Below are 26,272 nucleotides of genomic sequence, written 5' to 3' on the forward strand. Positions count from 1 at the left end.
GGGCGAGGGCTTGTTGGCGGAGTCCCTCGAGGGAGGGACAGGTCTTCTGTTCTTGGCGAAACTGTTCTTGCGTGGGCCCCCCCTCTTGAGGCCACTGGTCGAGGTTAGCGAGATCTGGAGGTTGAGCTGGTTCTGGGGGGACGTCACGGTCAGTGGTTTCGGCTGGAGCGACGGGAGGCGGAGGCGCCGGCCATTCGGGTTCCTCGGGTCGGGGGTTGGTACGGGCGGCCATGGACCGGGTGGTGACGCATGCCCAGTCCGGGATGCCTAACATCCCCAGGTGTTCTCGTCGTTCTACGGCTGCCCACGGAGAGCTTTCAAGGTCATTCCCCAAGAGGCAGTCTACGGGGGCATCGTCTCGGACCGTTACTTTCAACATGCCGGAGACCCCTCCCCATTCGAAAGGGACGCAGGCCATCCGACACAGACTCTCTGAATTATCGGCTGAACAGACAGGGCAGAGAATGTTTGGTAGGAACTGTTCTGGGGCCACCAGGTGACAGCGGACGGCTGTCACACTGGCCCCGGTGTCACGGAGGGCTTCGGCCCGGCGTCCATTGATGCTCACCCACTGGCTGTACTTCTGGGTGTTAGCGGGTAGGGGGACCCGCGGGACCATGTCTTTCCCCCCTAAGCAGGCTAGAGCCATGGCAGCTGGCTCCCATTCTTGATGCTCTTGCTCATACTCTTCCTGTTCCTCTGAGATCTGCTCCTCCCCCAGGGCAGCAGCGGCTACCTGGCGGGGTCTTGGGCTCTGGTACTGGGGGCAGTTTGGGTCGTTTGCATAGTGTCCGACTCGTTGGCATCAATGGCACGTAACATTGGCTCGATATCCCGGTCGCGCCGGGGTGCTGCCCCGGTTGGCCGGGGGGGTGGTGCTGGTAGCGGGGGCGACCGGAGCGTTGTCTCTTCCGCGTCCTTGGCCTCCTCCTCCTCGGGGACGGTGCTGACCGTTGTTGTTCCGGCTCTGTTCGTAGGACCCATTCCGGCCCACTCTGGTGATTTCCCACCGGTCAGCTTCGGCTGCGAGCTGCCGGGGATCGGTCAATTTGCTGTCGAGGAGGTGCTGGCGGAGCTCAATGAAGCAATTGTTCGATAGATGTTCCCATACCATGAGATTGAAAAGTTGTTCGTAAGTTGTGACCTTGCTTCCTTTGATCCAGCCCTCGAAGGCTCGGCTAAAATAGTTCACATAGTCCACCCAATTTGTACCCGGGATGCGGGTGCAGTCTCGGAACCTCTGACGGTACATCTCAGGTGTGAGGCCATAGCGGGTGAGGAGTGCAGCTTTCATATGGTCATAGGAGGTCATCTGGTGGTCCGGGAGCTGTAGCAGGGCGTCGCGGCCCTCATTGAGGAATCTTCCCCATAGACCGGCTCCCCAGTCGCTTCTATCGATCCGGTGGGCGGTCATAGCGATTTCGTAGGCCTTAAACCATTGCTGGATGTCGTCCTCTCGGAAGTATTCTCGAACGACATCCTTGGGGATGTGTACCTTTTTCTCTGTTGCCCTTGGGGTGTGGGGTTGCTCGGGCACCCCTCCTTCTTTATTCTGCTTGCGTAGGTCGATCTCCGCTAATTTTCGCTTGTGTTCATATGCCAATTTCTTCTCCTCGAGCTCCCTTGGTCTCTGTTTTTCCTCTCTTTCTTCTCGGAGACGCAGGTGCTCTAAGTTTATTTTTTGTTCGGCCAACTTAAGTTCAACTTCCATTTTGAGCCGGGCCATTTCTAGCTCGTGTAGTCGGGTTTTTTCTCTTTCCTGGATCTCGTCTTGCGAGAGACCCGTTCTTCGCTCCTCAGGGGTCGTGGTGTTTTTTTCTATTGCTGCGATGTTTTGATCGGGGGTTCCGGCAGCCCCGGTTTCTGCCCAAGACTCTAGGGCATGCTTGAAATCGTCTTTGGTACTTAGACCGGTGGTAGCGATACCTAGTTCGATGCAGAATTGTTTTAATTCACGATGGCTGTACTCGTCCAATTTCTCCATCTGAAATTTCTCGGTGGATCCGCTTTCTTTGTTTGACATCGTGATTTGGTCGTGGGGTGAGCTACTCTCTGTACGATTATGCGGTGATTCGGATCGCGCCGCTGGCCACCAATGTTAGACGGACCGGGAGGGTCGGCCGAGGATAAGGGGAGAGGTCTCCGGGGAGAGCCGTCTCCGACGATCGTACAGACAAGTAACTTCCCCCCCACAGACGGACACCACACAAGGGTAAAGTTCCACGATACTTTATAGGCAATTCTTTAGGTACGATGATGATACAAGGAGGTCTGGACTCAGGGGTCCCCTCGGTTCTGGTCTCTGGTTTGGGAAAAGGGTAGCGGGACAGTCTTGTTACCAAAAGGTGGAAATAGCTCTCAATCCTCGAGCTCGGCGTTCTAGATGATCGGGCCGCGGCGGAGCCAGCAGGTCCCGAGATGGACGAAGGAAGCGACGGTCCGCGGCGGAGCCAGCAGGTCCCGATGAAGATGGTAGTTACAAACGGTCCGCGGCCACGCCAGCAGGTCCCGACGACGATGAAGGATTACGAAGGTTACGAAGGTTGCGGCAGCGCCAGCAGGCAGGACGATGGTGCGCAAGGCAGAGCTACGGCAGCGCCAGTAGTCCGTCAAGGATGAGTTCTTCTCTGCGTCTCTCGACTCCAGGATACAACTGCCTTCCTGCTCTGGAGCTGCCCCAGTTATAGGGCTGGTGCCCTTTGATGTCCGGACCCTCGCACTTGGAGGTCGGGAGGTCCGGGATGAGGGAGTCCAGACACCCAGCAGGGGGGTGGAGCCAGCGCCCGGGGAGGCGATGGGCGAGCGGCACTTGGCGGGGGAGAGCCATCGACGCCTCTTTCTCCCATTGACTTGCCAAGTAGCCCGCTCACCTCCTGGGTGGAGGGTGGTGCCGGGATGTCTGAGGCCTGGCTAGGCCCAGGGTTGAGGTCGATCGGGGGCCAGGCGGCCTCGTGGTGGAGTGTCCAAGATGGCGCCCAGGCTGGGCGCGTGGGCCAGTAGTGGGTCGGGCCCACGAGGTCGATATGTTCAGGGGCCGGTGTCCCGGAGGGGACGGAAGACGAGCAGTGGTGGTGTGTGGCACTTGTGTGACCGGGCTCGGGCCTGGTCGGGCCGAGGGGGGAGCGGCCCTTCAGGGGGCCTGTCCAACACTCTGGATGACCCCACCTTTGGAAGTACGGTTGGAGTACTGATGGATGTATCTCCCACTCGTGCATTTGGTGGCTGTGCCTGCTGAGCAGGTCCGCCATCTGATTGTCCTTGCCCGGGAGGTGCTCTGCCATGAGGAAGATGTTCTTCTGAATGGCCCACTTCCACATGCTCTGAGCCAGATGAGACAGCTGCGGAGAGTGTGTTCCTCCCTGCTTTTGAATGTAGTACATTGCCGTCATGTTGTCCGTCCGGATCAACACGACCTTGTTGCACAGATGTACCTTGAATACTTTTAATGCCATGAAGATTGCCATCAGTTCCTGTTGGACAGGCCACATGAAGGGCCGCTTCCCCCTCGGCCCGACCAGGCCCGAGCCCGGACACACAAGGGCCACACACCACCACTGCTCGTCTTCCGTCCCCTCCGGGACCCCGGCCCCTGAACATATCGACCTCGTGGGCCCGACCCACTACTGGCCCGCGCGCCCAGCCTGGGCGCCATCTTGGACACTCCACCACGAGGCCGCCTGGCCCCCGGCCGACCTCAACCCTGGGCCTAGCCAGGCCTCAGACATCCCGGCACCACCATCCACCCAGGAGGTGAGCGGGCTACTTGGCAAGTCAATGGGAGAAAGAGGCGTCGATGGTTCTCCCCCGCCAAGTGCCGCTCGCCCATCGCCTCCCCGGGCGCTGGCTCCACCCCCCTGCTGGGTGTCTGGACTCCCTCATCCCGGACCTCCCGACCTCCAAGTGCGAGGGTCCGGACATCAAAGGGCACCAGCCCTATAACTGGGGCAGCTCCAGAGCAGGAAGGCAGTTGTATCCTGGAGTCGAGAGACGCAGAGAAGAACTCATCCTTGACGGACTACTGGCGCTGCCGTAGCTCTGCCTTGCGCATCATCGTCCTGCCTACTGGCGCTGCCGCAACCTTCGTAACCTTCGTAATCCTTCATCGTCGTCGGGACCTGCTGGCGTGGCCGCGGACCGTTTGTAACTACCATCTTCATCGGGACCTGCTGGCTCCGCCGCGGACCGTCGCTTCCTTCGTCCATCTCGGGACCTGCTGGCTCCGCCGCGGCCCGATCATCTAGAACGCCGAGCTCGAGGATTGAGAGCTATTTCCATCTTTTGGTAACAAGACTGTCCCGCTACCCTTCTCCCACACCAGAGACCAGAATCGAGGGGACCCCTGAGTCCAGACCTCCTTGTACCATTCATCGTACTTAAAGAATTGCCTATAAAGTATCGTTGAACTTTGCCCTTGTGTGGTGTCCGTCTGTGGGGGGGAAGTTACTTGTCTGTACGATCGTCGGAGACGGCTCTCCCCGGAGACCTCTCCCCTTATCCTCGGCCGACCCTCCCGGTCCGTCTAACATTGGTGGCCAGCGGCGCGATCCGAATCACCGCATAATCGTACAGAGAGTAGCTCACCCCACGACGAAATCACGATGTCAAACAAAGAAAGCGGATCCACCGAGAAATTTCAGATGGAGAAATTGGACGAGTACAGCCATCGTGAATTAAAACAATTCTGCATCGAACTAGGTATCGCTACCACCGGTCTAAGTACCAAAGACGATTTCAAGCATGCCCTAGAGTCTTGGGCAGAAACCGGGGCTGCCGGAACCCCTGACCAAAACATCGCAGCAATAGAAAAAAACACCACGGCCCCTGAGGAGCGAAGAACGGGTCTCTCGCAAGACGAGATCCAGGAACGAGAAAAAACCCGACTACACGAGCTGGAAATGGCCCGGCTCAAAATGGATGTTGAACTTAAGTTGGCCGAACAAAAAATAAACTTAGAGCACCTGCGTCTCCGAGAAGAAAGAGAGGAAAAACAGAGACAAAGGGAGCTCGAGGAGAAGAAATTGGCATATGAACACGAGCAAAAATTAGCTGAGATCGACCTACGCAAGCAGAATAAAGAAGTAGGGGTGCCCGAGCAACCCCACACCCCAGGGGCAACAGAGAAAAAGGTACACATCCCCAAGGATGTCGTTCGAGAATACTTCCGAGAGGACGACATCCAGCAATGGTTTAAGGCCTACGAAATCGCTATGACCGCCCACCGGATCGATAGAAGCGACTGGGGAGCCGGTCTATGGGGGAGATTCCTCAATGAGGGCCGCGACGCCCTGCTACAGCTCCCGGACCACCAGATGACCTCCTATGACCATATGAAAGCTGCACTCCTCACCCGCTATGGCCTCACACCCGAGATGTACCGTCAGAGGTTCCGAGACTGCACCCGCATCCCGGGTACAACTTGGGTGGACTATGTAAACTATTTTAGCCGAGCCTTCGAGGGCTGGATCAAAGGAAGCAAGGTCACAACTTACGAACAACTCTTCAATCTCATGGTATGGGAGCATCTATCGAACAATTGCTTCATTGAGCTCCGCCAGCACCTCCTCGACAGCAAATTGACCGATCCCCGGCAGCTCGCAGCCGAAGCTGACCGGTGGGAAATCACCAGAGTGGGCCGAAATGGGTCCTATGAACAGAGCCGGAACAACAACGGTCAGCACCGTCCCCGAGGAGGAGGAGGAGGCCAAGGGCGCGGAAGAGACAACGCTCCGGTCGCCCCCGCTACCAGCACCACCCCCCCGGCCAACCGGGGCAGCACCCCGGCGCGACCGGGATATCGAGCCAATGTTACGTGCCATCGATGCCAACGAGTCGGCCACTATGCAAACGACCCAAACTGCCCCCAGTATCAGAGCCCAAGACCCCGCCAAGTAGCCGCTGCTGCTCTGGGGGAGGAACAGATCTCAGAGGAACAAGAAGAATATGAGCAAGAGCATCAAGAATGGGAGCCAGCCGCCATGGCTCTAGCATGCTTAGGGGGGAAAGACATGGTCCCGCGGGTCCCCCTACCCGCTAACACCCAGAAGTACAGCCAATGGGTAAGCATCAATGGACGCCGGGCCGAGGCCCTCCGTGACACCGGGGCCAGTGTGACAGCCGTCCGCTGTCACCTGGTGGCCCCAGAACAGTTCCTACCAAACATTCTCTGCCCTGTCCGTTCAGCCGATAACTCGGAGAGTCTGTGTCGGATGGCCTGCGTCCCTTTCGAATGGGGAGGGGTCTCCGGCATGTTGAAAGTAACGGTCCGAGACGATGCCCCCGTAGACTGCCTCCTGGGGAATGACCTTGAAAGCTCTCCGTGGGCAGCCGTAGAACGACGAGAACACCTGGGGATGTTAGGCATCCCGGACTGGGCATGCGTCACCACCCGGTCCATGGCCGCCCGTGCCAAACCCCGACCCGAGGAACCCGAATGGCCGGCGCCTCCGCCTCCGGTCGCCCCAGCCGAAACCACCGACCGTGACGTCCCCCCAGAACCAGCTCAACCTCCAGACCTCGCTAACCTCGACCAGTGGCCTCAAGAGGGGGGGCCCACGCAAGAACAGTTTCGCCAAGAACAGAAGACCTGTCCCTCCCTCGAGGGACTCCGCCAACAAGCCCTCGCCCAAAGCGCAGGGGATACCTCCGGAACACATTGGATCTACTGGGACAATGATCTGCTATACAGTGAACAAAGAATCGCGGAGTTGGGGGCCAGCCGAGTGCTAGTGGTGCCCCTCCGTTTTAGAGACTTTCTGCTAAACCTGGCCCACGATGTCCCCCTGGCTGGACACCTGGGTCAAGATAAAACCTACAGCCGCCTGGTGACCCACTTCTTCTGGCCCAAAATGAGGGACGATGTACACCAGCATTGCTGATCTTGCCCCACGTGCCAAGCCAGTGGAAAGAGCGGCCGCAAACTAAAAGCCCCCCTGCAACCTTTTCCCGTGGTCACCACCCCGTTCGAGAGGGTCGGGATAGACATTGTGGGGCCCCTGGACCCGCGTACAAAACAAGGCCATCGGTTCATCCTGGTGCTAGTGGACCACGCCACCCGCTACCCCGAGGCTGTTCCCCTGCGGACTGTGACAGCCCCGGTAGTCGGCCGGGCTCTGATGGGAATCTTCTCCCGTGTGGGCTTCCCCCGAGAAGTCGTCAGCGACAGAGGCACGAACTTTATTTCCAAATATATGAAGTCCCTCTGGCAACAGTGTGGGGTTACCTACCGATTCACGACCCCCTATCACCCTCAAGGAAACGGACTCGTTGAGCGGTTCAACCGCACGCTCAAAGGGATGATTGGGGGGTTGGAAGAGCCCCTCCGTCGCCAGTGGGATGTGCTGCTGCCGTGCCTCCTCTTCGCATATCGGGAGGTCCCCCAGAAGTCCCTCGGCTTCAGCCCGTTTGAACTGCTGTATGGACATCCAGTACGGGGGCCGCTCAGCCTAGTCAAGGAAGGCTGGGAGATGCCCCCTCTAAAGAACCCCCCAGATGTCTTCCGGTACCTCCTAACCCTCCGCAACCAGACCCGGCGGTTCAGAGAGCTGGCAAAAGCCAACCTAGAGGCCAGTCAAGAGGACATGAAAAAGTGGTATGACCGGAATGCCTCCTCCATCGAATTTGAACCTGGGCAACAGGTATGGGTGATGTCCCCCACCGAACCCTGCGCCCTGCAAGACAAGTGGACGGGGCCCTTCAAAGTAGTCGAGCGCAAGGGCCCTGCCACCTATCTCATCGACATGGAATCTGCCCGGAACCCCCTCCGGGTCCTCCACGCTAACAGACTGAAACCCCACTTTGTGCGTTCAGAACTCAGCCTCCTGATGGCCACGGACAATGGGGCCGAAGAAGACTCCGAGCCCCTCCCTGACCTCCTACGGACTCGGGAGAAAGACGGCTCCGTGGATGGGGTCCGACTCTCGGAGGCCCTCACCCGGGAACAACGCCAGGAGTGTCGAGACCTTCTGTTGCAGTTCGCCAGCCTGTTTTCCCTCACCCCAGGTGTCACTTCCTGGTGTGTGCACGACGTGGACACGGGGGACAACCCCCCTATCCGCCACCGGGCCTACCGCGTGCCAGATCGGGTACGGGCCTGCATCCAGGAAGAAGTAACCAAAATGCTCACGCTCGGGGTCATCGAGCCCTCAGACAGCCCCTGGGCCAGCCCTGTAGTACTGGTCCCCAAAGCAGCCGCTCCCGGCACCACACCAGGAGTCCGGTTCTGCGTCGACTACCGGGGCTTGAATGCGGTCACTCGAACAGACGCACATCCCATCCCTCGGGCAGACGAACTAATCGACCGCATGGGAGCTGCCCGCTACCTCAGTATTTTCGACCTAACGGCGGGCTACTGGCAGATCGGCCTCACACCCCGGGCCCAAGAACGTTCTGCCTTTTCCACCCCTGATGGCCATTACCATTTCAAGGTCATGCCCTTTGGTATGAAGAATGCTCCAGCAACATTTCAGCGACTCGTCAACCAGGTCCTGGCAGGGCTCGAAGGATTCAGCGCCGCCTACCTAGACGACATCGCTGTATACAGCCACCAGTGGCCCGAGCACGTCCACCACCTCCGAGCGGTGCTACAGGCCCTCCAGCGGGCTGGCCTCACGATCAAGGCCAGCAAATGCCAAATTGGTCAGGGGTCCGTAACCTACCTCGGACACCAGGTGGGAAGCGGCCTGGTGGCCCCTCTGCAGCTCAAGATTGCCGCCATCCAGTCCTGGCAGCCCCCCATCACCCAGACCGAGGTACGCGCCTTCCTGGGCCTCACGGGCTATTACCGAAGGTTCGTGAAAGACTATGGTACCATAGTGGGGCCCCTCACAGAACTCACGTCCAAAAATCAACCCAAGAAAGTCAACTGGACCCCGGATTGTCAAACAGCCTTCGAACAATTGAAGGCCGCCATGTGCTCCGCCCCTGTGCTCCAGGCCCCCGACTACAGCCGGGAGTTCGTCGTCCAGACGGATGCCTCCGACCATGGCATTGGGGCAGTCCTGTCTCAAGTGAACACCGAAGGCCTTGATCAGCCAGTGGCCTTCATCAGCAGGCGACTCCTACCCCGAGAACAACGCTGGAGCACCATAGAGAGGGAGGCCTTCGCTGTGGTATGGGCCCTCAAAAAGCTCCGGCCCTACCTCTTTGGCACACACTTTCGGGTGCAGACCGAACATCGACCCCTGCAGTGGCTGATGCAGATGCGGGGGGAAAACCCGAAACTCCTACGTTGGTCCATCTCCCTACAAGGGATGGACTTCACTGTTGAGCACCGGCCTGGGCCAGATCACGCCAACGCGGATGGCCTGTCCCGGTTTTTCCGCCTCGACGAGGAGAGTCCCCAAGAGGATGGGTGACTCTCCCCGCCTTCAGCTGGGGGGGGACGCATGTTGGACAGGCCACATGAAGGGCCGCTCCCCCCTCGGCCCGACCAGGCCCGAGCCCGGACACACAAGGGCCACACACCACCACTGCTCGTCTTCCGTCCCCTCCGGGACCCCAGCCCCTGAACATATCGACCTCGTGGGCCCGACCCACTACTGGCCCGCGCGCCCAGCCTGGGCGCCATCTTGGACACTCCACCACGAGGCCGCCTGGCCCCCGGCCGACCTCAACCCTGGGCCTAGCCAGGCCTCAGACATCCCGGCACCACCATCCACCCAGGAGGTGAGCGGGCTACTTGGCAAGTCAATGGGAGAAAGAGGCGTCGATGGTTCTCCCCCGCCAAGTGCCGCTCGCCCATCGCCTCCCCGGGCGCTGGCTCCACCCCCCTGCTGGGTGTCTGGACTCCCTCATCCCGGACCTCCCGACCTCCAAGTGCGAGGGTCCGGACATCAAAGGGCACCAGCCCTATAACTGGGGCAGCTCCAGAGCAGGAAGGCAGTTGTATCCTGGAGTCGAGAGACGCAGAGAAGAACTCATCCTTGACGGACTACTTGCGCTGCCGTAGCTCTGCCTTGCGCATCATCGTCCTGCCTACTGGCGCTGCCGCAACCTTCGTAACCTTCGTAATCCTTCATCGTCGTCGGGACCTGCTGGCGTGGCCGCGGACCGTTTGTAACTACCATCTTCATCGGGACCTGCTGGCTCCGCCGCGGACCGTCGCTTCATTCGTCTATCTCGGGACCTGCTGGCTCCGCCGCGGCCCGATCATCTAGAACGCCGAGCTCGAGGATTGAGAGCTATTTCCATCTTTTGGTAACAAGACTGTCCCGCTACCCTTCTCCCACACCAGAGACCAGAATCGAGGGGACCCCTGAGTCCAGACCTCCTTGTACCATTCATCGTACTTAAAGAATTGCCTATAAAGTATCGTTGAACTTTGCCCTTGTGTGGTGTCCGTCTGTGGGGGGGAAGTTACTTGTCTGTACGATCGTCGGAGACGGCTCTCCCCGGAGACCTCTCCCCTTATCCTCGGCCGACCCTCCCGGTCCGTCTAACAGTTCCAGAACATTGATGTGCATCTTCCCTAGTTGTTGCGTCCATAGTCCCTGCACAGTGTATTGGAGTACATGCGCTCCCCATCCCTGGAGAGAAGCTTCCGTCGTCAGGATAATCTGTGGCACAGGCTCCTGGAACGGTCGGCCCTTGCAAAGGTTTCGTGGATTCCACCAATGCAGAGAGTTGTATGCCCGACCGCTCACCAACACTAGGTCTTTCAACTGTCCGTGAGCCTGAGTCCACTGACGTGCCAAGCACTCCTGAAGCGGACGCATATGCAGTCTCGCGTGCGGGACAATGGAGATGCAGGAGGCCATCATGCCTATCAACTGCATGAACACTCTTGCTGGAAGCGAGTGTTGAGGTCTGAATTTTTGGATCAGCGATTGAATGCTGCTGACTCTCACTGAATTCGGCTGTGCTGTGGCTGCCAGAGTGTCTATGGTCGCACCCAGATACTGCCGTATGTAGGCGGGCTGGAGGTGGGATTTTGGGTAATTCAGTGAGAATCCCAGATGGTGCAGGAGGCGAATGGTGTGGGACACGTGGGCGGCACACTGCTGGGCTGACCTCGCTTGGATGAGCCAGTCGTCCAGATAGGGGTAGACGTGGATGTTTTGTCTCCTCAGATGTGCTGCCACCGTCGCCAGGCACTTTGTGAACACCCTGGGTGCCGTGGTGACCCCGAAAGGCAAAACCCTGAATTGGTAGTGCTGGTTTTGGATGATGAACCCGAGGTATTTCCTGTGTGAAGGATGTAGTGGAATGTGAAAGTACGCATCCTTTAGGTCTCAAGTTGCGAGAAAGTCGCCCTGTTGGAGCAGCAGGAGCACTTGCTGCAGGGTTAGCATATGGAAGTGCTCCGACAGAATGTAGAAGTTGAGGGGCCTGAGATCCAGGATGGGCCTGAGGGACCCATCCTTCTTTGGAATCAGGAAGTACAGGAAGTAAACTCCTGTGCCTCTTTCCTGCATGGGCACGAGCTCTATCCCTTTTTGCAGCATGACATTGACCTCCTGCTGCAATAAGTGCAAGTGCTCGTCCGACATAGGACGGTGCCTTGGGGGTATGGATGTTAATTCCAGACAATAACCAAATTGGATAAGCTTTCTGACCCACCTGTCCGTGGTGATGGACTTCCACACGGGCAGGAACTGCTGGAGTCTCCCCCCGACCGGTGTTGTGTGGTCGGGGGGCAGTGACAATGCGTCACTGTTTGTTGACGGTAGAGGACCTGGAGCTGTTGTTGCCACGTCCTCTGCCTTTGGCGCTGTTGCCGCGGTATCTGGGTATTGCCCTTGTAGAACTGCGCGGACTGCGAAAGGGGACCCCTTGAGGTGCCTCTGGTATTGGAGCGACGAAAGGACCCACCCGAAACTGCTGGGACTGCAAGGCACCCATGGATTTTGCAGTGTCAGTGTCCTTTTTCATTTTTTCTAGGGTGGTGTCAACCTCCGGGCCAAACAGGTGATCTGGGTTGACCGTTTGGTTCAAGATGGTGGTCTGGATGTCTGGCTTGAAACCAGAGATTCTTAGCCAGGCATGTCTCTGAAGCATAACACTGGTGTTAATGGCTCGTGCAGCGGTGTCAGTTGCGTCCAGAGCGCACTTAATGGAAGCGTTGGAGATCAGCTTCCCCTCCTGGATTAGCATCTCAGCCCCTTCCTTATATTGATCAGGCAGGTGTTGCAAAAGGGTCTCTAGGGTATCGTAGTGCGCCCTGTCATAACGCGCCAGGAGCGCCTGTGTGTTTGAGATGCGCCATATGTTGGCTGCCTGTGCTGCTACCCTCTTCCCTGAAGCCTCAAAGACCTTGGATTCTTTGTCTGGGGGAGGAGCATCACCCGTAGTCTGAGAATTGGCCCTCTTCCGGGCATTCGAGACGACCAGGGAGTCCATAGGCAACTGTCCTTTAATGTAAGTTGGATCAGTAGGCGCCGCTTTGTACTTTTTGTCAATCCTTGGGTTGATGACTCTCGCCCTGGTGGGTTCTTTGAAGACCTCAGCAGCATGCTTCAAAACGCCTTTCAGCATTGGCAGAGTTTTCACAGTCTTTTCAGACACAGAAAAGGTGTCAAAGAGGAAATCTACAGCCACAGGGTCAGCATGCAGCTGGACATTGTGATTGGCTGCTGCCCACTCAATGAGGGCATTGAAAGCAGCAGAGTCTTCAGTAGGTGAAGTTTTAGCAGAGAAGAGCTGAGGGTCTTGTCCCGAATGTGGATCCCCAGGGTCACCTCCGGCAGACCAGGGCTCAGTTACATCCTCCGGGTCTGTGTAGACCGGATAGCTATATTCATCCTAGTCGTCGCCCTCACCAGCGTCCACATCGGAGTAAGTGGGCGAGACCTCGTGAGCTTGTGGTGAAATGGGCTCCACCAAGGCTGGAGTACCAGCAGAGTCCATTTTCCTCTTTAGGGGGATTTTGTAAGACTCCAAGTGGGGTTCTGGGGTGATTTTCCTCTTCAGAAGGGAAAGCCTTCCTCGTTTCGGCGTCGATGAAATGTTCTTGCCGCTCCTCCTCCGAGTGTTGTCGAGGCCGCGGGCCATGGACCACCAACGATGCCTTCGGCGCCGAAGATACCTTCTCGGGCACGACAGTCCCCGGTCTAGCAGCGAAAGCCTTCGGCGCTGTCTTAGGCGGCAAGGTAAAGAGGATCGGCGTAGACGCCTTAGCCGGTTTTTCCAGAGGCTTGGCAGGCGGAGGGTCCTTCGGCTCGACTGCCGCGGCGCCGTCCCTAATGCGCTGCAGGGACTCCGTGACCTTCTTCGTGAACGCGGCAGATGGACGTGCCGGTTCAATGGAGTCCTTCGAGGACGGTTTCGGAGTCGAGTCCTTCAATGTCACTTTTGGAGTCGACTCACTTGGCGCAGCACCCTTGGCCTTGTGTGGAAGCGGGGCAGAGAGGACCTTCGGGTCATCGGGCCGCTTCTTCGGGTCTCCGAGAGACTTCTTGGGGTCGACAGCCTTCTTGTGGTCGACCAGACTCTTGCCGGCGTCGATCGTCTTCGGCGCCGATGCGCCCGTGTCGAGCCCCTTCACCTTAGTCTTTGACGCGGTAGCCTTAGGCTCGGCCATCTTGACTTGGCCCTTCGGCTCGACGGCCATCCTAGGTTTCTTCGGCGTCGAGGCCTCCGAAGTCTTCGATCCGACCAATGCGATGCGCACTTTCGGTTTCAATATCTGCACCTGCGCAGTATCTGGAGTCGAGACCGTAGATTTCACTTTCGGTTTCATTTTCACCGGGAGTGACTCGGTACCAATGTTCGTGGCCGGGCCGGGCAACTCATATCAAGGTCTTGGGTAAGGCCCGAAGGCGATCCCTCGACCTGGGCCTTATAGATTGGCACGGCCCCAGAGTCAGTCTGAGGAAGCTCCTCGTCCGAGCTATCCTCCATGGCCCCGAGGGCCCCGTCGTCGTCTCCTACCTCCTCGACTACTTCTCCGCTTTCGAAAGCTTCGGCCTCAGCGTCGTAGTCTTCCTCGACATCCGACGCGGGGTTTGATTCTGAGAAGTCCTGGATATTTTCATCCTCTACCTCCCCAGCATCGAAAATGTCCGTAGGCGCCGGTGCAGATTGCTGGGCCTCCAGGCGCGCGGCTTGACGGAGCTTGAGTGTCTTCTTGGACCTGAATCTCGAACAGGCCATACACTTGGCCTCATCGTGGTCCGGCGACAGACACTTGTTGCACACCGGGTGGACGTCGATGTGTGGGTACTTCGAGTTACACACCGGACATCTTTTGAATGGACTTCGGTCCATGATGGATGGTCGATGAGTCTGGAGCGTCGACAAGGCCTTCCGCGCCGAAAGCACGCGGAAGTATAGAGCTCGGCTCGGAGCCGAAGTAAAGTTGTTAAGCTGAACGCAAGACAATACCGACATAAGACTAAAGACCTTTTGGTCTCAAGGAAAGTTTTTTATCGATTCCGACAAGAGGGAACCAAAGACATCCGAACCCAATGGCGGAAAAAAACAATCTGGGGATGGAGTCGATGCCCATGCGCACTGTAGTCCAGGGGAGGAGCCACCTATCTCGTGATACTTCGAAGACTCTTCCAGGACAACAATGTGCAATCATCCGGACCCAACACTAGGCGGCGATCTATGCACAGATATGAATTCAGCAGCACACATGCCTCGAACAACAACGGCGGTGAGGAACACAAGAGGAATCGAAAGGAACTGTTTGGGACCTTTACACTTGTACTTGCAACTGCAGGTGGCTGTTTGGCACCGGAGAGTGAGCCCTCAATGTGATCGCGGGGCCTCTAGGTGCTTGAGGAAGACTTGCAAATTTACAGGGGTGCTGGGTCGCTGATCAGGGGGTGCAGGCCGGTGCAGATGGTTGGCGGCAGCTATTTACAAGACTGGTCGACTCAGAGCTCCCTTCATATCCGGTGGCGGGCAGTGATCATAGGCGCTGGGCCTTGGAGAGACTGGAGTGGGTCAGAGATCTGAGCCACTTGCTGCCACCATGGGGAAGATGGACAATTGTCAGCTAAAGATTAGCTTCAAGGCGACCAAGAAGGGAACAAAGCCAGGCTTCTCCACGGCTAATCACGCAACTAGGTTGGCAAGAATGGACAACATCCTACGAGCAATCGCAGTTAAAAATGAGGATTTGGAAGCCCGAAGTCGGAGAAATAATATACTTGTGATCAATATCCGGGAGCTCACCAACACGGGGCCTATGGAGGAGTATATTGAGAAACTCCAACTGGCCGCGATTGGAGCGGAGTCATTCTCTGCGCACTTCATTGTCGAGGGAGCGCACAGGTCCCTAGGCCCACAACCAATACCTGGACAACTGTTGAGGCCGATTATAGCCCGGCTGTTAAAGTTATCGGGACCGTGACGTGGCACTGCGGGCTGCTCGCACAAAGCAGACTCTGGTATATAATGGTGTGCAATTTAGCATATTCCCGGACTTCACCCCGCTAGTGCAAGAAGAGCGGTGCAAGTTCCTGGAGGTGAAAAAGAAACTAGGTGCGGCACAGATAGACTACGCTTTACTATACCCGGCAAGGTTAAGGATAACTCACCAGGGCAAACAAAGGTTTTTCACCAATCCACAGCATGCGGAGGACTACCTACGGCAATGGAAGTGGACGCAACGAGGGAAAAAGGGACAAGACGAGGCGCAGGTTGCTGAGCACCAGGAGGAGGAAGATAATGCTTAACGGTTGGCGGATGAAAAAAGAGAGTCTGAAACTTATAGCTTTTTTTTTGTAAAACAATGGTATCCAAGGCGGAAGCAGCGTGGCTGGGGACACAACATCCTACGCAAGACGGGAAAGACTGTGGCAGTCCAGTGGTAACGTATTCCAAGCCCCACCGTCCCCTCCTTGTTCACAGCCCAGTGGGTGTACAGGTCCTGGGGCTGGAGGAGGGCGGTGGCTGTGTGACTACCTGAAGCGTTTCTCCCCAAGGGTGATCCCCAATGTTAAATCTTATCCTTCTGATAGCGATCATGTTCTTGTTGGGTGGGATGGGTAGCGGGGTGGGAGACACTTCTGGCATGTTGGGGTTGCTTCAGTGGGTGGAGGGGGAGACAAGGGAGACAGCGATGAGAGTAAGGGGTTTCAGTCTAAACAGTAAGTGGGGAGGGGGTACCTTGGGAGGCATTGTGTGATACTGCCCCTCATTGGGAGGCCCCTTTGGTAAGGGGTCCTGGGTCGGGGCTAACATCAGTAACCAGAAGGGGGTGCTGTAGAGGGGGTGGGGACGGAGGGGGTTGTTACGAGTTTCACAGTTAGAGTTAAACGTACGATTCACATTTTGGGGCGACATTGGAATTGGGAGACTGGATTTTTCATGCTATACTGAGCGGATGTATTTTGTATGCATTGCATGTTTCATTAATGGGTGACACAATTGCAAATAACTGTAAGATTCTGTCATGGAATATCAGAGGACTCAAAGACCCTCGTAAATGTAGACAAGTCTTAGCCTACCTAGATAGGCATAATGTGAATGTTGTACTTTTGCAAGAGTCACATATAGCCCCTCAACCTAACCCTTCCTTTGCAAGTAGATGGCCGAAAGTCAGAGTGTTCTCTAATTATCCCACTTATGCTAGGGGTACTGCTATCCTGATTCATCGTTCGACTCCCTTTCCGCTACTGGGACAGCAGGTGGATAAAGCACGGCACTATATAATACTGTGGGGGAGATTGGGCGGTGATGTTATCACGATTGTAAACTGTTGGGCGAGACTGGATTACTGCTTCTGGACTAGTGAATTAGCACTTGGGGTCACTGATGCCAGACATCTCGCTAGAACCCAACCGGATCATTGCCCGGTCCTTGTTGCATTAAATATACCCAGCTATGACCGCCCTAAGCGTACCTGGCGACTTCAATCCACAGCTTTATTAGATACAGTCTTCCGCGAGGAACTGAGGGAGGATATTGAGGACTTCTTCCCCCGCAATAAGGACACAGTAGACAGTGTCGAAGTGATATGGGAGGCCTTTAAGGTCACTGTCCGAGGGTGGTGCATAGCCAAAAGTTTCGGGGTGCTTCGAGACATACGGCGCACACTAGCTAAACTAGAGGAAGAGCTACATGTGCTTGAGAGGCAGATGTCGGGACGGGAGGAAGGAGATGCACACGAACAGTTCCGCGCTAAATTCACAGAGTATGAAGAGGAGGCACAGCGTGAAGTGAAATTTAGGAGTAAGTACTGGACAACTCGGAAATATAGCGAGGGAGAACGGCCGGGTAGAGCTTTGGCGGAAGTAGTGCGGATTGAAAGAGGCAACAATACCATCCTGGAGTTAGTTGATCAAGAGGGAGCAACGGCAGGGACAGTGGCCAGATTTTACAGATTCTTCATACACACTATGCGCACCTGTACACTACACAATCTACAGGGGGGATGGAGTTGGATGGTTTTCTGGGAGACCTGGCCTTATGTTGGTTGAGTGACGTGCACAGAACCTTTCTCGGTGCACCGTTCGAGCTAGATGAAATCAAGGAGGCCATAATGTCTCTGGAGAACGGAAAAGCACCAGGCCTCGACGAAATTCCAGCAGAATTCTATAAATGCTATATAGACATCATGGCGCCAGTACTTAGAGAAGTTTTTGAGGCATTCCTGGAGGTGGGTATTTTGCCTGGATCCATGCGCGAAGTTGTGATTACATCCCTATTGAAGCCAGACAAGGATCCTACGCGGTACGACTCTTACGGGCCGCTGTCATTAATCAATTGTGACGCAAAAATATTGGCAAAGGTGTTAGTGACTAGATTATCCCTCCTCATGACTAAAATAATACTTTCCGACCAATCGGGTTTTGTCCCGACGAGATCGACCTCTCATAATCTTCGGACGCTGTTCTCCCTCACACAGACGGTGTCCCCCGAGTTCCCACTGGCTGCGGTGTTCCTAGATGCTTCTAAAGCATTTGATTCCGTAGAGTGGCATTATCTCTTCCCGGTCTTACAGAAAATGGGTTTTCCAACTAGATTTATATCGTGGGTACAATTACTATATACTGAGCCCACGGCGAAGGCACTCTCGAATGGGCATCTCTCTGACACAATCAAGATTATCAGGGGTACATGTCAGGGTTGCCCGTTGTCTCCCCTGTTGTTCGCAATCGCAATAGAACCTCTAGCATGTCGTATACGGCAGCTTCATCAGGATAGTGCATTTCGTTGCTTTCAGCGCCAGATGTCTATCTCTTTATATGTGGACGATGTCACTCTGTATGTTGCAGACCCAGAAAACAAGTTGAATGCACTACTGCGAGAATTCATCGCATTTGGGAGGCTGTCTGGGGTGATGTTCAACTGGGAGAAATCACAGCTACTCCCCTTTACCCCCGCGGTGCAGGAGTTCCCTCTGGATTTCCTGCTGGAATGGTGCCATAGTGAGCTACGCTATCTGGGGATTCAGATCTCTAACGATAGGAAGGAGACATTGCGTCTTAATTACGGAACAGCCATAACGAAACTAAAGGACCCCATTACGAGATGGATTGTGCTCCCGCTTTCGATGGCTGGCAGAGTCTCCCTTATAAAAATGGTCATCCTGCCCAGGTTCCTATACTACTTCCTTAATATCCCGTACTACCCGGGTGCCTATTTCTTTAAAACGTTACAATCAGAATTGATACGGCTGGTCTGAGGAGGGCGTCACTCAAGGCTCAAGTGGGCGGTTTTAACGCAACCATATAGTAAAGGAGGATTGGATATCCCAGACTTTGAGGCATATTACATATGTGCACAGGCCCATTACTTATACCATTGGGTGCGTCCCACTCGCTTTATGCCACAAATTGCAGCGGTAGATTGGATCGCACATCCTATACCGCTAAATGGCGTGATCTATGGGACCCAAGCAAATTTAGACACCCCTCCAACCACGGTATCTTGCACGATCGATGCCTGGCAGAGGCTGTTGCGAAGAGTTCGGGCGCCACTGCTTTATGCGCCACGAATGCCTCACACCTACCATCCGGAGGTGGCACTGCTGCAGGAGGCAGGGTTTCAGAGGATGTGTCGGGCACTTCACATAGCGACTTGGGGAGACTTATTTGTAGGGAACGAATTCCGCACTTGAGACTGCTTTTTTGGTGCATACACTCCTAACCTGTTGGAGGTGTTCTATTACATAAGGCTACGGGTAAGCATGAGGGCTCTACTCCCAGATTACCCCCGGGGAGCCAGATTGCGTTGCCCCACTCCAGGTTGTCCTGAATAGCAGTGATGGCGCACACATGGTATCGTGCATATACGACAGTCTCTGCAATCACACACCGCAAGTCACAGGCACGGCACAAAGTCACTGGAATGAGGATTTGGGCACTGACATCACTGAGGAGCAGTGGGAGTATTGCTGTGGAATCACGGGGTGCATGACAGCTAGTTGTTGGTTTAAGACAGTAGTTCCCAAACTGTGCGCCGCGGCACCCCGGTGCGCCATCAGATGTCACCAGGGGCGCCGCACACTTCAAAGGCTCTGTACTGTAACTTTAACCCGATTCTTTCTTAATTAGTGATGCCGATTGTGCACTCCGTGATTCTTTGTTTTTTATTCTACGGCGTCGTTATAAAGACATGCACTTATCTTTTTTGTAAGGTGCATTTGCGGGCCCCGCGTAACCCATGTGGGAATGCCATGTGGGGGAGTTACGGAAGCCACACCAGTCAGCGTCTGGAATGGTTTGAACCAGCGCACGACGTGTGACAAATAAAGAGCGTGTGCGCTTAGGCTGGGCCAGGCATCATCAGGACAGTGATGCAGAGCAAGTGTTTTTGCTGCCATCTGCCGCTCTTATAATAGAAAAATCAGGTAAACATGATCATGTGAGGTGAAGGGTCAAGTTACGATCAGGTGAAGTGTTTCTGGAGTTTTGGGGGGGGTTCTTTGAGATGTCTGTCAAACTGTGCTATGTGCATTGTAACCTTTCCTGCCACTGACAATACCATGTTCTCAGCTTGCTTGCCATATTTTCCAAAGTTAAGAATACAAACTGCTCACGCTCCATGCTTTCAAAATGTTCACCACTCTGTATTATGTACTGTAAAACAAAGCATTGAAATGCAGTGGCACACGCATGTTTGAAAATACCCACACATTTAATGAAAAGGGCTTACCTAAGCACATGATTTTTTAATGAAATTTCAGAGTAGTTGAAAAACTATTGTAATGCTGGGCTGCCGCTTTAAAACTCAAATCTTGTTAATTACAGCCCGGTGCCACTGTTATACACATACAGTGCTTTATTTTAATCGAACGCCAGGTGATGCAGTGCCGTCTTGAGCGTTGCATGCAACTGGCTGCATGTTAAGTGAGAATGCAGACATCTCCCACTGCAGTCCAATTTACCCACTTTATCTTTTCTATCCCTAATTACACATTAGTTTACCTTACAATTTGAGTGAACATTATGGTATGTGTTTGCCCACAACACCAGTAAGCCTCCATACCAAAAGTAGCCATGTGACATAACATGTTCTCATTTATTACATCTCCTTCTTAGTCACTGTACATTCCAGCACCTGTGGTCGGGCTTTCATCACCCCACCCACACAAACATGGACATGATGGGGAGCCGAGGCCAACACCCAATTATGTTAAGGGAGCCGCGGGTGTATAAAGTTTGGGAACCACTGGTTTAAGATCATCCACTATAAATACCTACATAGACTATTATACACCACTGCATAAATATAGATTCAAACTGGCAGACACGGATTGCTGCGAACGATGTGGGCGACCTAGTGCCGGCTTCATGCATTTGGCATGGAAATGTCCGCAAGTGGCACAGTACTGGGAGACTATGCATGGCGCTCTGGAACAGATAGTAGACATACAGGTTCCCGCAGACCCGTTAGTGTTTTTATTAGGATACACAGCAGAGGTACCTAAAGCCAGTAGGAAATTAATGGATGTGGCATTGATGCTAGCTAAACAGCGGCTTGCCTGTAGATGGGGTAGGGGAAGGGCCGCTAAGTTCAAGGAGTGGGTCCAAGACATGGTGTATTGTCAGGACCACAATAAGATATATGCGGAGACAATGCCTGTGTCATCTAGACCTAAAGACATATGGGGACCACTGCAGGCTTATATGTTGAATCGAGAAGGTGAGTCGGCAGAGCAAGCTCCTTCAGGAGATCAAGGGGGGAACGAGGAGGTTGGGGGCAGGGACGTTGACTAAAGGAACATGGAGGGACGAATGTACATGGGATCGCCACGCTGTTATGGACAGAGGGTTGACTTAGAGGATTGTGTTATGCTGGCTAATATGTGGGAAACTGATGATATGACCTGATAGTGGGGACAACGGAAAGGTCACTACATGCAACGCCTTCTGAGAATCCTGTTTATAATTATTGACTAGGTAAGGCATTACGCTGATTGTACACGGAGTACACCGCTTTCTCTTGAATTGCATAATGTACCATACCGATGTGAGTTTTGAAATGTGAACTTGTACTATGTTCGAATAACAAAAATAAAATTGGCATTGCTCAAGACATTATTTTTGTTTTTAAAACATAAATAAATGGCATTGTCATTTACAATGCCAATAGCATAATCTCTCACAAATGCGAGACCCATTGCATTTGCACCCACACACACACACAGAGCCACACGCACCCAAATACACACAGAGCCACACGCACCCACACACAGAGCCACACAGACACAGAGCCACACACACAGACACAGAGCCACACACACAGAGACAGAGCCACACACACAGAGACAGAGCCACACACACAGAGACAGAGCCACACACAGAGACAGAGCCACACACAGAGACAGAGCCACACACACAGACAGAGCCACACACACAGACAGAGCCACACACACAGACATAGCCACACACACAGACATAGCCACACACACAGACATAGCCACACACACAGACATAGCCACACACACACAGACAGAGCCACACACACACAGACAGAGCCACACACACAGACAGAGCCACACACACACACACACAGACAAAGCCGCACACACACACACAGACAGAGCCACACACACACACAGACAGAGCCACACACACACACACACACAGACAGAGCCACACACACACACAGCCACAAACACACACAGAGCCACACACATACAGAGCCACACACATACAGAGCCACACACACACACACACACACACACACACACACACACACACAGAGCCACACACACACAGACAGAGCCAGCCTAATGGTATTAATAAATGACACTCTTAATACTCCTCTGAACGCATGAGTAAATGAAATGCTAAAGGTGAGTCACTCAGCTACGCACCAGAAGGGCGAGAGTACTGTGGGACACCATGGAGAGACAGTACCACAGACAGAGGTTACCGCACGCATGGTAACCAATGACTGCCTAAGAACCCCCAGAAAACGTCTAATCTGTTTGAGCTTAAGAACAAATCTACAGTCCCAGACTTGCGCGGTCTGTGTGAGCTTTGGGATAGCCCAGCTGTTCGTGTAAGCAGACAGATACCTCTGCTGTTCCAGGCCTGAGAGTGATATGTAAACTGAGGGACAGCCAGTGGCGTCACTAGGTGGGTGCGGGGGGTGCGGACCAAGTGAGGAAGGGAGGGAGGTGTGCCCACATTTGCCAACCTCACCCCTCCTGAGACCAAACCAGTACCCTGCAACCAGCCGCCCTTGCGCAGCTGCAGGTGTACCTTGGGTACTAAAACGGATCCCCTCTGCCCTGAGCTAAACCCCAGGAGCTTTGCTCCCACAACCTTGAGGCCTGCTCATGAGCAGCCACTAACCAGAGGCCCCCTATTCCCCGTTGGATAACATTGTGCCTCAGCACTCTGCAATCAGCCGCCCCAGTGCCGCTGAGGGTGCTTTGAGAGTGCATCCTCGACCCTGGGGGAACCCTGGTTCTAAACCCTAGAATATCAACTCCTACAAACTTGTACTTACCTTAAAACTGCTAATTTAATTTTTCTCCATAAGAATACATTGACAGTTTTTCCTAAAAATTGTTTCAAGTGTGGAGTTAGTTTTGTATTGAACTTTGAAAAACTGCAAATAACTAAAAACTGCTTACTTATCTTTTCTCTAGGAAAAGTCCCAGTGGGATATCTAGGTATATCACACTGAGTGGAAAAAGTAATCTGTAAAGTAATCATAAGTTATCTAACAGTAATTTCCACTGTATTGAAATATTCACTAACCTGTAACAAAGTAATTTTCCTTCAGCTTGCTTGTACTGTGCAGCCTGCCTTTAAAATTATCATATACACTTACCTGTACCAGGTTTGCTTCGTTCTAGGAAATACATATAACTAAATATTTTTTAAACAAATCAAATTGGTCTGAGTTCAGTCTTTGAATGTGTGCCATCATTTGCTGATTGTGTGTAAAACACTACCCTCTGATAAAGCCTTACTGCTCACCCACACTACCACAAATGGAGAGTAAGGTGCTATCTACTTTTACATCTACCTACCTTTGGGGTTCCACTGGACTCTGTGCACACTATACCTCATTTTGGTATAGTATATACAGAGCCAGCTTCCTACAGTATTATTGGGTGGAACTTCATCAACTGTATCCCAGCCATCTTGTGGTGGTATTGACTGGGATATCATCCCTTCCGTCTCCATCCCCTGTAAATGAAAGTACTGATTTCTTCTGGTGAATGTGCATGCTCATGAACTGAAGAGGGGTGTTGTGTTTGGCATGTGTTCATGGTGCAGTGAAGGAGGACTAAAGTAAAGTGGACTAGGGTCTTTGTCCTATTTTTTCCTTGTTTTATAGGAATGTATATTGCTTCCTGAAAAGATATTTGTCTTTTAGCAGGTTGTGCATGCTCTTGAGGGGGCCTGGCGAGTACTCTACCTGTATCAGGACGGATTACGAAATGTTTTTGTTAAGAATCGAGTTGTTGGTGTAATTTTTTGAATATTGGTTGTACAGTCAGTAGAGAATGCTCAACAGATTGCTTTTTCGACTCCGGAAATCTTTTCTCCTGTATTTTTGTGAGGCGATTGTTTTTGTTCCGAAGCTTTGGCTTTAACTGCAGAGTCAGAGCGTTTGTTATGATCCAAAGGTTTCGGTTCCAGAGCTTTGGACAGGTCTGCTTTTGATTGTTTCAGTGTAGAAATGGAGGACTCTGAGAAAGACTGCTTCGGACCGAGGACTTTAAGCTGTTTTTTTCAGAGCCGTGCAAAGGCCAGACTTTCCAGAATCAGCCAGTCTGTGCCGACCATGGCCCAAAGGCACTGGAGGCCCAGCAGCAGACTTTTGGAATGTCTGTAGTTTTGGATGGGGCAATTTACTCACGGTTTGTTGCCCTGATGTAAGGGTATTTTCTTCTCTTCAGAACTAAGCTCTGACCCTAATCTGCAGCCAAAGGATGTGCCTCAATTTTGGTTTCCGGCTTCACCAAAACGAAAATATCTGGTGTCTCGTCGATGCTGCGTCAATACATTTGCAGGCTTGTTCTTAGAGTTTTCTTCAACCTGAATGATTTACAAGCCTCACAGGTTTGTTTTTGATGCTTAGGAGACAGGCATGAATTACACATCTTGTGTACATCAGTATGTGGAAACTTCAAATGGCAAGAAGAAAAAAATGTAAAAGGTCTCCGTTCCATCTACTTTTGTCTTTTTAATTAAACAAAAATATAATAGGAGAATTTAGGGACGCAATGGAATCGAGCCCCTCCGGACAGTCGGTGTTGAAAAAGGATCCTAATGATGGTGTCGACCAGAGCAGAGGATCACATGACCGAACCAGATGGGTTAAAAAAACAATCTAACAATAAAGTCAATGACCATGCACACTGCAAGCAAGAGGACGACTTACTTTAACTTGACTCGAAAGACTTCACCGAACGAAAACAACTTGCACACTTCCAAGCCCAACACTGAATGGCGGACTCATGCTAAGCATGTGTATCTACAGTCACACATGCCATCAAGGATTAGTTACTCACCTGTAATCCTAGTTCTCCTCTAGAGGTATACTCAAAGTCATAAGCACTGAATTATCTTCACCCATAAGCGGAAACCCGGAACACATAGCCTAATACATATGTGTAAAATATATAAAAAGAGTAAATCGTACTAAAAAATTATACACATATACATGTATAAACTAATAATATGCAGCCCATGCATGGTTTCTGTAGTTCCGAATCTCACAAATTAACACACGCTACATACAATCTTACCCAAATCACTTTTCCTTGCAATCACTGTGTCACAGTGGGGACAATGAAATTTGGCCACATTCTCTGTGTGCTTCTGTAAAATGTGCATCTTCATTGTGCCGCTCTGAGTAAATCTGGCATGGCAAATATAACATTCGTATGGCTTCTCACCTGAAACAAGATAGTGCACAAATATTAGCACTTCGACCAAGAACAGACTACATCTATGCACACATTTCATTTGCCCAAATGGTATTTAGAGACACAACTAAGGACCAATTAGCTATTTCCGACATTCGCTGGGCAATGAATGCAGAGCAACTGATGTCAAACTCAGTGAGGCAGTACGTTTGGGATATTACTGCTGATGAGGATATCGCTTTACATTTTTTTTTAGTTCAAGAATATTTTATGTTAAAAACAGAATTTAACAGTCACAGATTTAAAATTGTAAGCATCTCTGTAATACAACTGCAGCTGAAAATCAAAACACTGAACAAATAATGTCTAAAAGAGAAACAAACAAGTGACTATAAATGATTAGTAGCAATCCCCTAGTTAGTTTACTAGAAACATAGGTACACATTGACAGAGGTACCAGTAAAGGAGCATTTATACATATGCAAATATAAATTCTCATTCCACTAAAATGATATAGAAATGCCATCTTGAAAATTAAGTGTACCTACAATAGGATTTTCCTTATGTTTCTTAGAATGCTCATTTACATTACAATTTGGAGACACCTTCAGTTAAAAACACCCACTAAGTTGGAGAATCAATTTTCTATCAGATGGAAATAAAAATTTGATCGCCGGCCTCCAAGACATCAAACTGGCCACATTCAACAGCATACTTCACTGTGGCTGATGGAGAAACAATCTGAAAAAATACAACACATCACTAGCACGATTTGGTGGAGCCATGCTCTTTTATTGCATCACCTTCAAAGATAACTGTGTAGTCATCAAGGTGCTCCAAAGAACCTAGCACACAAGATAAAGATGTCTTGTGGTTACACAACACCCACAGAAGGAACTCGGTCAGGCCAGAGATGGCAAAGTGCAGTAAGATTCCAGGATTTCACATGCTATACACCCAGTACCAGCACATGATGCAGGTTAATCTTTACAATACCAGGAATGGTATCCTACCCAGGTAGTTGGAGTTAAGATAAAT

At 52.8% G+C, this 26,272-nt stretch overlaps 2 protein-coding genes across 2 annotated transcripts in view; one reads left to right on the plus strand and one right to left on the minus strand.

The window, feature by feature from the left end:
• The window catches only part of LOC147676786 (uncharacterized), a gene marked incomplete at its 5' end in the record, with an annotated part of 37,015 nt that extends 21,392 nt beyond the window's left edge, over positions 1-15,623 (plus strand). Inside the window, one exon of the mRNA XM_086946518.1 lies at positions 15,385-15,623. Coding sequence (XP_086802644.1) covers positions 15,385-15,623 — 239 coding nt within the window. The remainder of the gene's footprint in view (positions 1-15,384) is intronic.
• The window catches only part of CTCF (CCCTC-binding factor), a 713,286-nt gene that overhangs the window by 360,386 nt on the left and 326,628 nt on the right, over positions 1-26,272 (minus strand). Inside the window, exon 7 of the mRNA XM_086945216.1 lies at positions 25,115-25,264. Coding sequence (XP_086801342.1) covers positions 25,115-25,264 — 150 coding nt within the window. The remainder of the gene's footprint in view (positions 1-25,114; positions 25,265-26,272) is intronic.

Source organism: Lissotriton vulgaris, chromosome 12 (genome assembly GCF_964263255.1).
Source record: "Lissotriton vulgaris chromosome 12, aLisVul1.2, whole genome shotgun sequence".
NCBI lineage: Eukaryota > Metazoa > Chordata > Amphibia > Caudata > Salamandridae > Lissotriton > Lissotriton vulgaris.